Raw genomic sequence first — 13815 nt, forward strand, 5'->3', positions numbered from 1 at the left:
ATAGAACAGTTTTCGAGGCTAAGGGCAAAATAAGGCGAAAATATCCATTACTGGGGTGAGCAGGGGTCTTTGTATGGGCTAAGGCGACATGTGGGGTCGTCGGCTTCCATTTTACATCGGCTGATCAGCGACAATATCAATTCCCTGTTTGGGAGATTTTGAACTTCTCCCGAGTCCGAGCACCGTTTGGCGAGAGTGGTGTGGAACAATGGGACAGTGGGTGAAGGGAGGATAAGTATGAATGATCAGTTTGATGACCGGTCACGAGGTTGGCGGAATCCAAGTGGCAGGATTGACATAAGGTAGTACAGAGAGAGGGTCAGAGGTCTGAGGGAGTATAATCAGAGTGGACGACTTGATATTTGGAATTGAGGGGTGATCTATATTACAATAAAATGCTCCCACCAATGGAGCAAAGCTAGCTGGTCATCCCTAAACGACTGCTAAGAGCAGTATGCAGTCGTGTGTGGATGGTATCACCTGTCAAGCGCATGCTCCTGACACTACGAATACCACTGTTAGTGAGACTTTCTGTCAAAAATCAAAGGCTACTTACCATTTGCCAATACGTCCCTTTAGCCCGAAGCAGTTCCTGATGCGTCCCCTGTTCAATGATCCGCGACGCTTGGCCAGCATGGCTTGCCCCAAAAACAAAGATGGTATCCGCCTTCTGGATAGTCGCCAGTCGATGAGCAACCGCAACGATCGTCAGGCTCCTCTTCCGAGCCAGGCGTTCCATAGCACCCTGCACCACCTTTTCTGACTGCGAGTCCAGACTCGAGGTTGCCTCGTCCAGAAGCAGGAGCGATGGCTTCCTGAGCAAGGCACGCGCAATACAGACTCTTTGGCGCTGCCCACCGCTGAGCGATGTCTGTGCTTTGATCCCGAGCTCGGTGGCGTAGCCTTCTGGAAGCGATGTGATGAAATCATGGATCTCTGCGTCTTTGCAGGCTTGGATCAATTCCTCCTCAGTGAACTCGGACTGGTCGAGACCGAGGGTGATGTTCTCGCGGATACTGCCTTCGAAGAGCCGCGGTTCTTGAGCGACTAGCGATAGTGCCCTGCGGTAGGATGTCATTTCAAGGGTACGGATGTCTTCGCCGTTGAAAAGGATCACGCCCTGCGAAGGACTGTAGAATCTCTCGAGTAGTGAGATCACAGTAGTTTTCCCACAGCCGGATGGTCCGACAAAGGCGACAAACTGTCCGCTCTGGATACTGACATTAAGTCCGGTGAAAAGAGGGACATCCTGTGAAGCGTATTTGAAGGCAACGTCACGGAACTCAACACTAGCCCCGGTCCGGTCATCGCTACGCACGAGTTCTTTCTTTTCGATGCTGGCAACACTGAGTTCACCTGTTTGCGGGCGCGAGTTCAATATCCTGTTCGCGGACGCAGCGGCCTGGGCAAAGTTGGATCCGAAACTGAAAAACTGGCCGGCTGACTGTCCGCCCTGGATGATCGCCATGAATATAACGAAGAATGAGGTCGGTTGGTATTCCCTGGAGGCGAGAAGCTGGCCACCGTACCTGTAGCCATTAGCAACCTTCTATTATAGTAATCAGGCAGTGATACGAACCAGAAAGTGAGTGCCATCGCACACAGCTCCACGCTATCGGAGAAAGCGAAAATCAGAGTTGCGTATCTCGCCTTCCGGAAAGCCTTCTTCTGTTGTTCCCGCAAGAGCTTGGTGTATCGATCGAGGATGGCGTCCTCCATCGTTAACGATGAAACTGTCCGAAACGCATCAATGGCTTCCGCTGCAAATTGCGAGCTTCCCGCATAAACCTCGGCGTTCATGGCCTCGAACTGCAGTTCATATCTGATGCGCATAAAGGCAGCCAGAAATGTGCAGGGTAAAGCCGCGAAGACCGTCACCAGACTCAGCTTCCATCCAAAGGAAAAGGCAATCGCAATGCAACCAATTATGCTAAACGTTGAAATGAGAGGGAATGCACCGTTGAGACCGATGAGCTCTTGAACCTGCTTAGGATCGGTGGCCAGTCGGGAAACAATGGAGCCAGAAGCGTTTTCGCTTAAATCATGAAAGGGTATGGGCTTCGCTAGGATGTTTTGAAAATATTCCTTTCGGCAAGCTTCGGATATCCTCTATGTTGAATTAGCGTGAGCAGCATAAATGGAACATATATACCTACCACCGAGAGAGAATTGGCAGTGAATCCCACAGTAGAGTAAAGAACCCCAACGCCGAGCGCGAGCAAAAAGAACATCAAGGCCCAAAAATTGGCGGCATCAACCAGCTGCTGACCCGTAAGCTGAAACACGTGGATGAGCTTCGCGAATAACCAGCTCTGAAGTGGAAAGGCCGCTATTTTTCGAAAGACTCCATTAGCTGGCAGCCCATACTGTGTTCAGGATTGCACTTACTTCCAGCCCCAGCTGTGCTGATGAGGACCGCCAGGTAGAACGGCCAACGCGCACGTTGCTCATATAACATCAGCCCAATAGTCCAAATAAACCCTCGGCTTTTGTCTCGGGCGTTCTCTTTATCGTTCACATTCTCTTGAACAGACATGGTGGGAGACTTGGCCTCTTCTTGTAATTCCAGCATCGCGTTGCCTGTGTGACTGTCGTCTTCTGCCAATAGTTCAAGCCTCTGGGCGTTGACAAGGTCGCGGTATACTCCCCCCTCTCGCTGGAGGAGCTCATCGTGTGTTCCCTCCTCGATGTTCACACCTCCTTTCATAACAACTATATGATCTGCTCGTCGAACGGTGGAGAGCCGATGTGCAATCATGATGGTTGTGCGGTTTCTGGAAACCCTATCCAGGGCCGCTTGTACAATCTTCTCGCCGCGAACGTCGATAGCACTCGTCGCCTCGTCTAATATCAAGACTTTGGGTTCTTTCACGATGCTCCGCGCGATGGCAAGGCGCTGTCGTTGCCCCCCACTCAATTTGATACCGCTCTGCCCCACGATGGTTGCATAGCCCTGTCACAGTCAGATATGCCTGGTTATTCCAAGAGACTGACATACTTCTGGTAAACGCTGGATGAACTCCTCAGCAAAGGCCTCTCTACAGGCCTTCTCGATTAGTTCTCTCTTCACACTGTCAGGCTCTTTTTCCCACTTTGTTCCGATAAGGCCAAAGGCAACATTGTTGAAGATAGTATCATTGAAAAGGAAAGGCTCCTGCTGGACGAGTCCGATCTGTGATCTCCACCACTTCAGGTCCAATTTGTTGATATCATGCGGCCCCGCATGGATACTTCCTTGGTTGCAGTCTTCTGGACTCATCGTCAACTGATACCATCGTTCTATCAGCGCAACGATCGTACTTTTCCCCGAGCCAGAGGGGCCAACTAATGCGGTCGTTTTTCCATTTTGAAACCGAAGGTCTAGTCCCTTGAGAACAGGGACGTCCGGCCGAGTTGGGTACGTGAAGCGCACGTCTCGAAAGATTATATCAACGTGGGCTGAGGCCTCGGGTTCGCGAAGGCCCCCGGCCTCCACTTTTTCGGAATCGATCAACTCGAAGAATGAACCCGCAGCGCTGGCGGCTTTGGCCACGATAATCAGTGGTGATGCGATATTGCCTAATACACTCACCACAATCATGACCGAAAAGAACACCCTGTCGATTTATTAGAAGGTGATCAGGCTGAGGAATCGGAGCGTGAGGATCGACCTACGTGATGACTGTGTTGATCTCCTTGATATGTCCCTCCCGGTATAACTTTAAACCAAACCAGAAGGCGAGGGAAAAGCTAGCGTATAGAGCGAAGAACACCATAGCAAAGTGGATGCCTAGGATAAAAGACAAGCCCTGTCCACGTTTCCGTGCTTCTTCGATCCAGGTGGCATATCTTTTGGAGAGACTTTCCTGCGCACCCAGGGAAACCACGGTCCGAATGGACCCAAATACCTCGGCCGCTATGGAAGAATGCTTCTCATCTGCCTTGTCAATCCTCTGCTGAATCTTCGTCATAAGCGGTAGAGTCACACTGCAGCTGACGACAACGAAAAGAAGCGCAGAACTTGTGACCAGAGTCAAGGCCCACGAGTACTTGAAGGCGATAATGAATGCCGCGAATAACAGGGCGACGGACTGAAAAAGAATGGCTAGCTTGTCCGATATGCTCTGCTGAATTGTATTGGACAGTGACGTGATTGTATTCGTCACTGTGCCCACGGAAACTTGGTCCACCTTACTGATCGGCTGGGAGAAGAGGGCCTGGACGTATTGCAGTCGGATAACAGCCGATACTCGGAGACCAGTGACGCGAAAGCAGAACTGCAATGGTGAGAATATATTCACCGTTCTCTGTCCAGTTTCCACCTACCATGGAGAAGTACGTCAGGCAGAATTTCGCTATGAACAGGTACACGATGTACAGACTGTTCTAAAGTCAGCGCATGCAACAAGAAGTTGTATTTTGATCCCCTACCTCAGTTTATTGACAGACGATTTGAATTGCGCCTCGGTGACATTTGTGCCCGGCATGAAGTATCCATTGAATTCACCAACAAGATTCCCAAACACGATGTTCATCAAGGGTAAGGGCTGGTTGAAGATGAGAGTTAAAAAGCTTTGTCTTTTTCAATGCAGCTCTAAAGTAACATACCACACCGGACGCAATAGCAGATATCAATGCCACGGCTAATACCAAGCGATCCTTCCCCGTCGCGTAGGAAAGGGCTCTCTGTAGTCTTGTCAGTGGCATAGCAAGGAACCCTGGGGAGAAACATCATAGGTACAAAATAGTTTCCCAGCGAGGCAGACTGCGCGGGCTTTGCATCATTTTTCCCTTCGCTCTTTTCCGGTTCTTCCAGCACTGCTTGTTTCTTGGTCGCATTTGCTGCAGGGCTATCTTCGGAGCTACCCATTGTTAAGTACGCTGGGAATGGCTCGCGGACAAGAAACCACCTTTCAAGAGATGAACAGGACAGAGGATGAGAATTCCATTAAATAGATATGTCGTGAGCAAATCGAAAGCAGTTGAATACGAGTTACCTCAAAGGGAAAGACTTGGCGTTTTAGGCAGCATCAACATTATATGTGGAGGGGCGAGGGGTCGTGAAGAAATATGCCCTCTGTTAGCATGGTTAACTGCAGGATAGGCACAATAGATCCACTATAGGACAGAGTCATGGCGTCGAAGTGGGGCTAGTAATAAAAATAATGAGCTTAAAAGGACGCTCTACTCCGTACATGGCCGGACCTTCGGGGATTTCTGGAAATCCGAGCCCCTGAGGCACTGGACGGAAAAGATTGCTCGCTTATCGATATTAGACGAGGTGGAGGCTTTTACCTAGAGCGGAAAAACGGTCAGCACTAAGATCATATGCGTCCGGGACTTCGGACTCTGCAAATTCCCCGTTGATCTTTCTTACCTCCTTCATCCTCCTGATGGTCTGGATCAGCAATGACCTCCCAGAACCCGCCCAAGCGCATGTCAGTATGTAATTCTTGATTCCAACTAGATTTATTAGGGCTAAGTGATTGTTTTAGTGCACTCGTTGTCAAGCCAAGAAGGTCTCGAATTGTTGATCTCAATTATCCCCGTGCAGAACTCATATTGACCTGCAGTTAGATCGGATGCAATAGACTCGAGCCTCGATGCGACCGATGCGAAGCTGTCGGTGCGCAATGCATATATTTGCCGCGAAAAGCTCGCTCCAAAAATAGACGGTTGGTCCTATACTCCGTATATCCAAAGTGTTTACACCACGTATCTCACATGTAGCAGTGGTCTCCATAACAAACAGAGCCTTCGGGAAATACTCAGGCGTCTAGAACGTTTGGAGAATCATTGCAAGATTGGCGAAGATGCAGACACTAGAGATGTGTCTCGTTCAATGTCTGTGTCCTCGGCCGACTCGGACATGAATGACTCAAGGTCGTCGACAGGCCCTGACCTGACAAACGAAGGCCAATCTCTTATCCCCAACACGCAGGACGTTGTGCATAGCATGTTGAATTGTATAAAGGACGACAAAGACAAGTCACTGCTTACATCAAACGTTTTCTGTCTCCTACAACATGTTCAATCCCGGGTTTACAAAAACGAGGCTTGCATTAAGGCGATAGAGGCTGCAATGTCGGAGATCTCGAGCCTAGAGGACAAACAAGAAAGAGACGTCTCGGTTCCTCCGCAAATTCCAAAGGAACAGGCAAAAAAATGGGTAAATTGTGCGTTACCATCAGCTATCAATTGACGCTCCTCCTCTAATCGATCCTGCAGTGTACTATGACTCGTATCAGTTTGAGGGGTTTCGAATTCCTTTGGAGAGAAGCTTTCTCTTAAGCGTTCCTGACTTGTTGGAGATACGTCACGTCCACTTGGATGCTACGTCAAGGCTCATTTATTACAGTGTGCTGCTTCAGGGGGTTTTGATGGATCCGGATAACACTGTGCAAAAGGGTGGCATCGTAAAGTCCCTTTACCGCACAAGCATCAAACTCGTAGACACCTGGTTGGACCAACTCAAGAATACACCGGACGACTTATTTGCCGCTTTTCTGATGGTGCTTATGAGCTTCAAACGTTCTTGTGAGATCACGTGCTGATGATTTTTAACAGATATCGATGACGATGGAAGGCTGCAATAGTGAGCTCTCATGGAAGATCTTTGGTCATGCCTGCAGCATTGCAAGAGTTCTTGGGTATTTCTCCATCGACGGGAACCCTAAAGGGCCTGAGGGCCATATCTGTCCCGCGCAGTCTGAGCATAGGAACGAGGTAGAGCAAAATCGAATGCGATTCGAATTTTGGCACCTTCTGCGGACCGACTGCCTTTTTCGTCTCTCGTTCGGTAAGCCAGCGCTGCTCCCTGAAGGGTCATGGGCGGTTAATCTCCCTGACCCCTCGATCACTGGCGTTGATGATGCGTCGACGCATTTTATTCAGATACACTTCCTGGCATCGATGCGTCTCACATTAGTTGGCCTGAAATACTTGGACTGGGTGAATGCCGAGTCCAATCAGAATGCAGCTACATACGATAGTTGGCTGGACGATCGTATCGTCGAAGTGGAAGCAATCTTGTCCGACTGGAACGTTGTAAGCCACCATGTCTGTTCTGTACTGCAGATGTAGTCCATTTCGGCTTACGCAGTACAGGAGGAGCTCATAAGCACAACCGAAACTCTCATCAACACGTGGTTCTTTGCAGACATTCTATTCACAAGCTACAAGCTCATTGTCGTCCTCTCCCAGGCCAAGAAATGCAACCGGGACAGTTACCACTTGCCACGACACACGGTAGACCTCGCCAGAAAGTCTTTGAAAGTGTTTCAATCTCTTATGGGTTCGATGGTGCAGTCTTTCTGGGGTATCAGGTAGGTCACCTATGACCTAGCATATCTGGGTTTGTCTGCTTACAACCATATCCTGCAGTGTTCTGTTACTCAACCAATTCATATTTTTCTTCCTTTTATGTATGGACGTAATCGATTGCCAAGAGCCGGGAAATAATGAAGAAAGTCTCGGCTTAGTGGGATGGGTCAACGAGTTTGCTGTAGAGGCAGCGGAGAATCGACCGGAGCTGGGACCGATTACCCTTGTGACAAGATCAATGGCTGCTGCTTGTGAACGAGTGCATGTGAGGCGCTAACAGTGGAATGCACCTTGATTGCTGGGGTTGTTCATAATATAAGGTAGCCGGTATGTAGAACAATCCTTGCGACTCGGCAAACATGTTAAGTCTGATGAGTACACTAACTTCTCCGGTAGGACCTACTTTCTCTATCTCCTACGAGGATGAATAGACGCATTATCCAGAGTTAGGACTACCGTTCGCCAATGGTACTCGGGGTATGGGGTGACTTTGTCAGCCTCAAAGACTCCTTTCGACTGCTTTCTTCTAAACATATTATTCAACAATTGACATATCTCCTTTCTGAAAAACGCCGAGGCAACTACTGTCACATCAGATAGCATCCCATCCTCACTCAGCATTGTTCAGAGCCCGTCCAGCCTGGATCAATCCCCAAATCGGGATCGAGACGCTCCAAGCCCACACACCCGTACGCAAATAGCTGATAGCCTCAGACTTGGCCCCCATGTACAAGGCCGTATACAAGAGTCGGGCGCCGATGTACTCCAATGAAAGCGTGTTCAGGTCGCTCGAGGGAAGGTTGGCCAGATTTCCAGCGAGCTGTGTAACATATGCGTTAGTTTAATGCTGTTTTTTGAGAATGTCTGCCTTACCATTGCAGCAGCGAAAAGAGGCAATCCTTCCATCGCATTAAGGTGCGCGCCTCGGGCTTTGGCGAGTTGCTGCCAGATCTGGGCTGGCAGACGGCCTTTGAGATTGGACAGGTTCTCGCGCGGTCTGTATCCTTTTATTAGCTGTCATGCGGTTTTGACAGAGTTGCGCAAGCATACACAATGTTTGTGGCGTGTTCCTTGGCATTGGCCATCATCTTGACATAGTAATAGCCATGAGGGAACAGACCAACGGCGTATGCCGCGGCAATCGAATGGATGGAGTAATTGTTTTGAGACATTGAGAATTGTGTCTTGAAGAACTCAGTATACTGATTGTTTTATTTTTCACGATGAAAGAATGAGATTGATGATGATGTTCTGATGCCCCTACATCTCGGATTCATTGGCCTTATATAGCCATTTCTCCAGACTATACCCTCATGAGGTCCAACATAACGTTGGTCTTGAACATAACATGCAGCTTAGCCTGCTTAATATGAACAAGCCGCGAATACGAGGAGTCTGTACATTCCCATTGCATCGTCCAATCACGGCCAGGGCGCTAGATGATTCTCGTGTTCGTAACTATCGCCACGCATTCTACCAGCATTCCGCCGCATCATCAACTGGAATATCGCCACCAAGTGCGTGTCCATAACCATAACGTTATGATTCCCCGCTTGTTCTTCGTGTCCTAGGTTGGCCTCATCTCGCAACCTTCTTCTCTCACATTTGTCACAACTCCAATCTACTTTTCTCTGAGAAATAACCCACTTGATTGGCCGATAAAATGCCAAATAAGCGTAAGCGAGATGTTCCTGCCGTACCGGACATCGCTGAGGACCCGGCGGAGCGAAAACGAGTCCTGGGCGTGCTAGCTCAAAGAAGATACCGTGTGTAGTGGGACCCTATTTCTGAGCTGCTGCTGACTCCTGCAGGCGAGAGAAAGAGACAGCAATGGCAGGCTCTGCAGGCTCGAGCGGAGAGTCGCTCTGGATCTGAGGACGGGCAGCCCCAAGTCGGGGACGCTTCGCTGCCTTCGAAAGCAGATGTTGAACCAAGAGCGACTTTGGACTCCACTGAAGTCAGTGTCTCACACGCAGTGGAGGATATCTCATGTAACGCCGAAGGTCCTTGGGCCGTCCCCTCGCAAATTATGCCCGAACTCAGCGATCAAAGCATGGACCTTATTCCAGATGAACTTTCTCCAAGCCAATTCCTCTCCTTCCCGCAATCTCCACTATTTTCTTTACTACCTGCTCAGGAGATGCCCACAATGCCGCTGTCTACTGTAGAGGATCCATTCTCCTGTTTTCCACCAGCAGCTTTCTTCCCGGATCTGCTCCCCTCATTTCAGTCCACTCAGAGCACCAACAACCCTGGGGGTGATTACAGTCTCTCGGACCGGCTGCAAACATACCAGTCCGCGACCTTCTCCTTCCCAGATGATCATCTGTTGGAGATCCCCTCTCTCACACTTCTCAATGCCGCAATGAAGGTAGCTCAGCGGTTGAATATTGCCGGCATACTGTGGGACCTCACGGCCACGAGCCCATTCTACCAAGGACCCGAGAGCCAGGCGATCTCCTCGCCACCGTCTCTCACATCTGGCGCCTCATCGCCATTTTCAACAGCATTCGGCCCCGACGGAGCCGACGATGTCATTGAACTTCCCCGTCATCTTCAACCGACCATCTCTCAGCGGTTCATCCCTCATCATCCCATCCTGGATCTCCTTCCCTGGCCGAGTACCCGGGATAAACTCATCCAGGTGTTCCATCTACCGCCGGAGATGCGTCCAAAGTCTGCGCAGGACCCCATTGGTCTTCTTCGGTTTGTCTATGACATGGAAGACGTCAAAGGAGAGGGTATCAAAGTACGCGGAGGGGATCCATTCGCACCTGAGGCCTGGGAGGTCGGACAGGTGGTTTTCGAGCGGTGGTGGTGGGCTTTTGATGGGGAGATTGTGGAGCGCAGTAATTGTGTGAGGATGCAGAGGGGGGAGAACCAATTGATGATGAGAATGGAGTAGGTATGTCTGTTATTTTACGTACTTTAGCTCTTTATATCTAAACTCTGGAAATCCATCCAATGGTTTTGTGCAGTGCATAAAGTCTGTATCGTTATGACTAATCTGACTTTATGAAAGTCTTCATAAATCCGAAGTAAGGTTTTCCTCTTCGGTCAGAAGCCCCTGGATCTGATCAGAAATCATACCTTCTTTTATCCTTCTTTTGCATCTCATTTGATCAAGTCTGTCTTTACCGCATCAAACATAATGGTTGCATCTCCACTTCTCCTCAGCCTGGCTGCTGCCGGCCTAGTCTCAGCCCAGAACACCGTCACCTCCATGTTGATCTACGGCGCAGACCCACAGCCTCTTGTCGCTTCCATCGTCGGCAGTGTAAGCACTCATGTCAATTCCTGATCTCAAAACACATCTCACCTATTAGGACGCCACCGCAACAACATACAGCATCAATTGCCCCCCAGGCACAGATAGCTCCAACTGCGGCATGGGCCCCGGCCTGACCGTTGTCGCCGGCCCCACGACCACGGTGCTGAAGATCGATGAGCCGGAGGAGAATTTGTAAGTGACCTCGACCTTGACCCAGTGAAGCAGGTACCTAATGTGCAGTAGCCATTGGACCGTGAGCTGCTCTGTTGGCGGGACCACCACCGCCGTGTGTACCGAGACGGCCAGCGGCACGGGGGCGAATTTCCCCGGTGTCAGTTCCTCGACCTTTTCCAACGATTTGCCTCTCATGGCGGTGACTATTACGGCTGGGTCGGCTGCGGGTGCGGGTGCGACGCCTACCACGGCTAGTGCTACCGCTACTACGGCTGCGACTGCCTCGGCCTCTGGAAAGTCTACTGCGTCGAAGGATGCGAGCAAGCCTTCGTCGGCGGCTTCGTCGGGTGCTTCGGGCTCGAGCTCGTCGGCTGTGAGTACCGGCGGAATGCCGCGTGTCACTGGCGCTGCTGGTGGGCTTTTTGGAGCTGCTGCGGTGGCTTTGGGTGTTTTTGCTCTGTAATTCCCTGTTGTAGCACACTTKGATACGCATGCAGATTTAAGCTGGAATGAACTTCTTAGGAGATATCAAGAAATTACTGTGCATTACCGTTGTATCTCTCTGCCATAGCTATGCCAGATTCTCATAGAAACTAACGTCGGTCCTCGTGAGTGACAATAGTCGGACCCTGCCACTTCTTCCGTCCGCGCACCACCCAGTCCACACAAGCGAAGATCATGACCGCCCCCAGGACGGGCCCGGCATAGTTCATATTCTCGCGGGTAACGGGGACCTGAGCCGGGAAGGGTAGGAAGATGGACACGTAGATTGCAAAGGCAATCGCAAAGATGTTCACGGGAAGGCCCCAGCGGCCCATATTGAAGACACCGGGGGGGATGTCCTGGGGCTCGCGGAAGCGCTTGATTACCAGCAGGATCAGGGGGATGAGGTACGAGACGTACAGGCCGAGGGTGCTGATGGAAAGAATCGCGTTGAACGCCGCGGTGGATCCGATCTGGATCAAAGACAGGAGGACGACGACGGTGGCGACGAGGAACAGGGCTCGGATGGGGATCTTGTGCTTCCGGTCGATGTGGACGAAAATGTCGGAGAATGGAAGACCGTTGTCACGAGCGAAAGCCCATGTCAGGCGGGTGACGGACGCCAGTCCGTTGAACAGCGCAATCCAGCCGGGAAGAAGACCCATGGCCATGAGGACATTGACGGCAGTCTTGGACCCGGTAGCCTGGTAGACGATCGTAATGATCGGGTATCCCGTCGGCGAGGTCAGTGCCTCCATGTAATCTCCCATGCAGTAGAGAACGGCGATGGCGTATCCAAACGCCATGATGCCGTTTGTGAGAGTTCCCCAGATCATGGATCGTGGTACGGTCTTGGAGGCCATCTTCACCTCCTCGGCCATGTGGATGACGCCGTCCACGCCTATAGATTGTCAGCGGTCTATACCTCTCGAACATTATCTCGGAGCTGCTGACCACCCAGGGGCGTCACCACGCCCAGAAGGCCTACAGCCCACGCTACGCCCGGGCTCGACCAGCCGCTGATTCCGCTGACAAAGGTATTCCAAACAAATTCATTGGGATTGCGGGAGGCAAGAGCGACGAGAACTGCGATGGTCACGGGCAGGAAGACGATGTGCATGATTCCAGCTGCAACCTCGATAACCGCCAGGACCCGCCGGGCATAGATGTTGATGATTATCGGGATGATCAAGACTGCCCACGTCAAAAGCGTGCCCTGATATCTCTCGATGTGATAGCTTTCGCGGTTGAACGTAACCAGTCCCAGAATCTGGTTCCCAATGAGGAAGGGCGCCAGGCAGACCAGGGAGCACCAGGAGAAGACCTGCTCACATTAGCAAGATGTAGTCGAACGAGCCAACCAGGTTCCATACCGTGACCCATCCTGAATGTTGTCAGCTCGATCCATATTCTGACTGCAATATAGAGACATACCCTGAAAGAAACTGAGAAAGAGTCTGTGGCTTTTGGGACTCAGATTATAGGTCCAATGATATTGAGCACCTGCTGTCGGATTCCTGTATAGTGATTCAATCTGGTCAGCGTGGCATTCGAGAACAGATGGAAGCCGTCGTACACAGAGGCAAGTTCGGCGAGTGATGCTGCAACAGCTACACTGCCAATCGTGCTAAATATCATGCCATAAACGATTCCTGCTGGTCCGCCATTCAGCAATCCGGCCGCCAGACTTCCTCCCACCGTCTCCCATGAAGCCATCAAGGTGGCTGAAAAGGCCAAAGTCGAGAAGAAATTCAGGTATCTCTATTGTTGGATGATTAGCCAGGATCACAATTGATCCGGTTATATATGCAAACCTCGAGTTGGTTTCTTTGCCGGAGTTCTTTACTCCCAGCTGGCAGGCCATTGTCTCCATTGGATCGGGCGCCAGATTGAACGTGGACATTACCCTTTAACTCGACCTCCTCAAACGCCATTTCGGTAGAGTCTGTTTTGCAGTAACCAGGCAGAGGATAGTCACAACCTTAAGGAGAGAGGAGGGGTTCGGAAGAAGGGCGTATAGAAAAGTTTTAAATAACAGAAACCATGTCAGACAAATATTGACCAGCTAGCCCAAAGCCAAGGGGACAAGGGCATCATATGGAATCTGGACCAGCCTACAGTCGACATCAGTTAATATTATTACTATTCTTCTTCTTCCACTTGGTCAGGAGTGGTCAATCCCTAGTCACTGTACTAGACATGGGGGGGCAATTTTCCACGCACTGCCCCTCTGGAGGACAGTCATTCTGGGAGAAACAAGGGCATTAATTCAAATTAACCGGGGCAATCTAGACGGGGCGACTCATCCGATCCTTGTTCGATTAGCTCGACATAAATGGTCTGGAGCTCCAATCCAGCGACTTTAGCGTTGGTCCGGTCACTTTTAGAGCAACTTTAGGGCACTAACAACCTGCGATGGCAATGTGCCTCCAGACTTACATGAGCGATTTCCTGACATGCGCACACGAGCAATAACACCGATTATTAGCCAACTCAAGCAGGACGCAATGTCTCATCTGCTCGTGCGCCACGAAACCTAGCAAGCATTGATCCCAACCCAATCACCCATCGCTTGTGCTTGATGC

General features: G+C 50.6%; 6 protein-coding genes across 6 annotated transcripts; 3 read left to right on the forward strand and 3 right to left on the reverse strand.

Moving 5' to 3' along the window:
* Positions 1 to 541: 541 nt before the first annotated feature.
* Asppvi_010783 (ABC transporter ATP-binding protein) lies at positions 542 to 4849 on the reverse strand (the record flags this gene model as incomplete). Its single annotated transcript, XM_043306621.1, has 10 exons — positions 542 to 1529; positions 1580 to 2109; positions 2157 to 2329; positions 2389 to 2953; positions 2999 to 3596; positions 3655 to 4256; positions 4306 to 4360; positions 4411 to 4526; positions 4588 to 4665; positions 4721 to 4849. 10 exons carry the CDS (start codon positions 4847 to 4849, stop codon positions 542 to 544), a joined length of 3834 nt encoding a protein of 1277 aa, XP_043162556.1.
* Positions 4850 to 5388: 539 nt separating this feature from the next.
* On the forward strand, positions 5389 to 7308 carry Asppvi_010784 (transcription factor domain-containing protein; the record flags this gene model as incomplete). Its single annotated transcript, XM_043306622.1, has 5 exons — positions 5389 to 5417; positions 5557 to 6155; positions 6208 to 6491; positions 6547 to 7026; positions 7087 to 7308. The coding sequence occupies 5 exons, from the start codon at positions 5389 to 5391 to the stop codon at positions 7306 to 7308; spliced, it is 1614 nt and encodes a 537-aa protein (XP_043162557.1).
* Positions 7309 to 7912: 604 nt separating this feature from the next.
* Asppvi_010785 (MAPEG family protein) lies at positions 7913 to 8474 on the reverse strand (the record flags this gene model as incomplete). The annotated part of the gene is made up of 3 exons (XM_043306623.1): positions 7913 to 8122; positions 8176 to 8299; positions 8353 to 8474. The coding sequence occupies 3 exons, from the start codon at positions 8472 to 8474 to the stop codon at positions 7913 to 7915; spliced, it is 456 nt and encodes a 151-aa protein (XP_043162558.1).
* Positions 8475 to 8965: 491 nt separating this feature from the next.
* On the forward strand, positions 8966 to 10207 carry Asppvi_010786 (uncharacterized protein; the record flags this gene model as incomplete). Its single annotated transcript, XM_043306624.1, has 2 exons — positions 8966 to 9068; positions 9114 to 10207. 2 exons carry the CDS (start codon positions 8966 to 8968, stop codon positions 10205 to 10207), a joined length of 1197 nt encoding a protein of 398 aa, XP_043162559.1.
* A 246-nt stretch (positions 10208 to 10453) lies between these two features.
* Positions 10454 to 11210, forward strand: Asppvi_010787 (putative GPI anchored protein; the record flags this gene model as incomplete). The annotated part of the gene is made up of 3 exons (XM_043306625.1): positions 10454 to 10579; positions 10629 to 10765; positions 10817 to 11210. 3 exons carry the CDS (start codon positions 10454 to 10456, stop codon positions 11208 to 11210), a joined length of 657 nt encoding a protein of 218 aa, XP_043162560.1.
* A 130-nt stretch (positions 11211 to 11340) lies between these two features.
* On the reverse strand, positions 11341 to 13164 carry Asppvi_010788 (putative GABA permease; the record flags this gene model as incomplete). Its single annotated transcript, XM_043306626.1, has 6 exons — positions 11341 to 12131; positions 12185 to 12554; positions 12604 to 12614; positions 12665 to 12747; positions 12807 to 12991; positions 13045 to 13164. The coding sequence occupies 6 exons, from the start codon at positions 13162 to 13164 to the stop codon at positions 11341 to 11343; spliced, it is 1560 nt and encodes a 519-aa protein (XP_043162561.1).
* Between the last annotated feature and the right edge of the window lie 651 nt (positions 13165 to 13815).

Source organism: Aspergillus pseudoviridinutans (genome assembly GCF_018340605.1).
Source record: "Aspergillus pseudoviridinutans IFM 55266 DNA, scaffold_8, whole genome shotgun sequence".
NCBI lineage: Eukaryota > Fungi > Ascomycota > Eurotiomycetes > Eurotiales > Aspergillaceae > Aspergillus > Aspergillus pseudoviridinutans.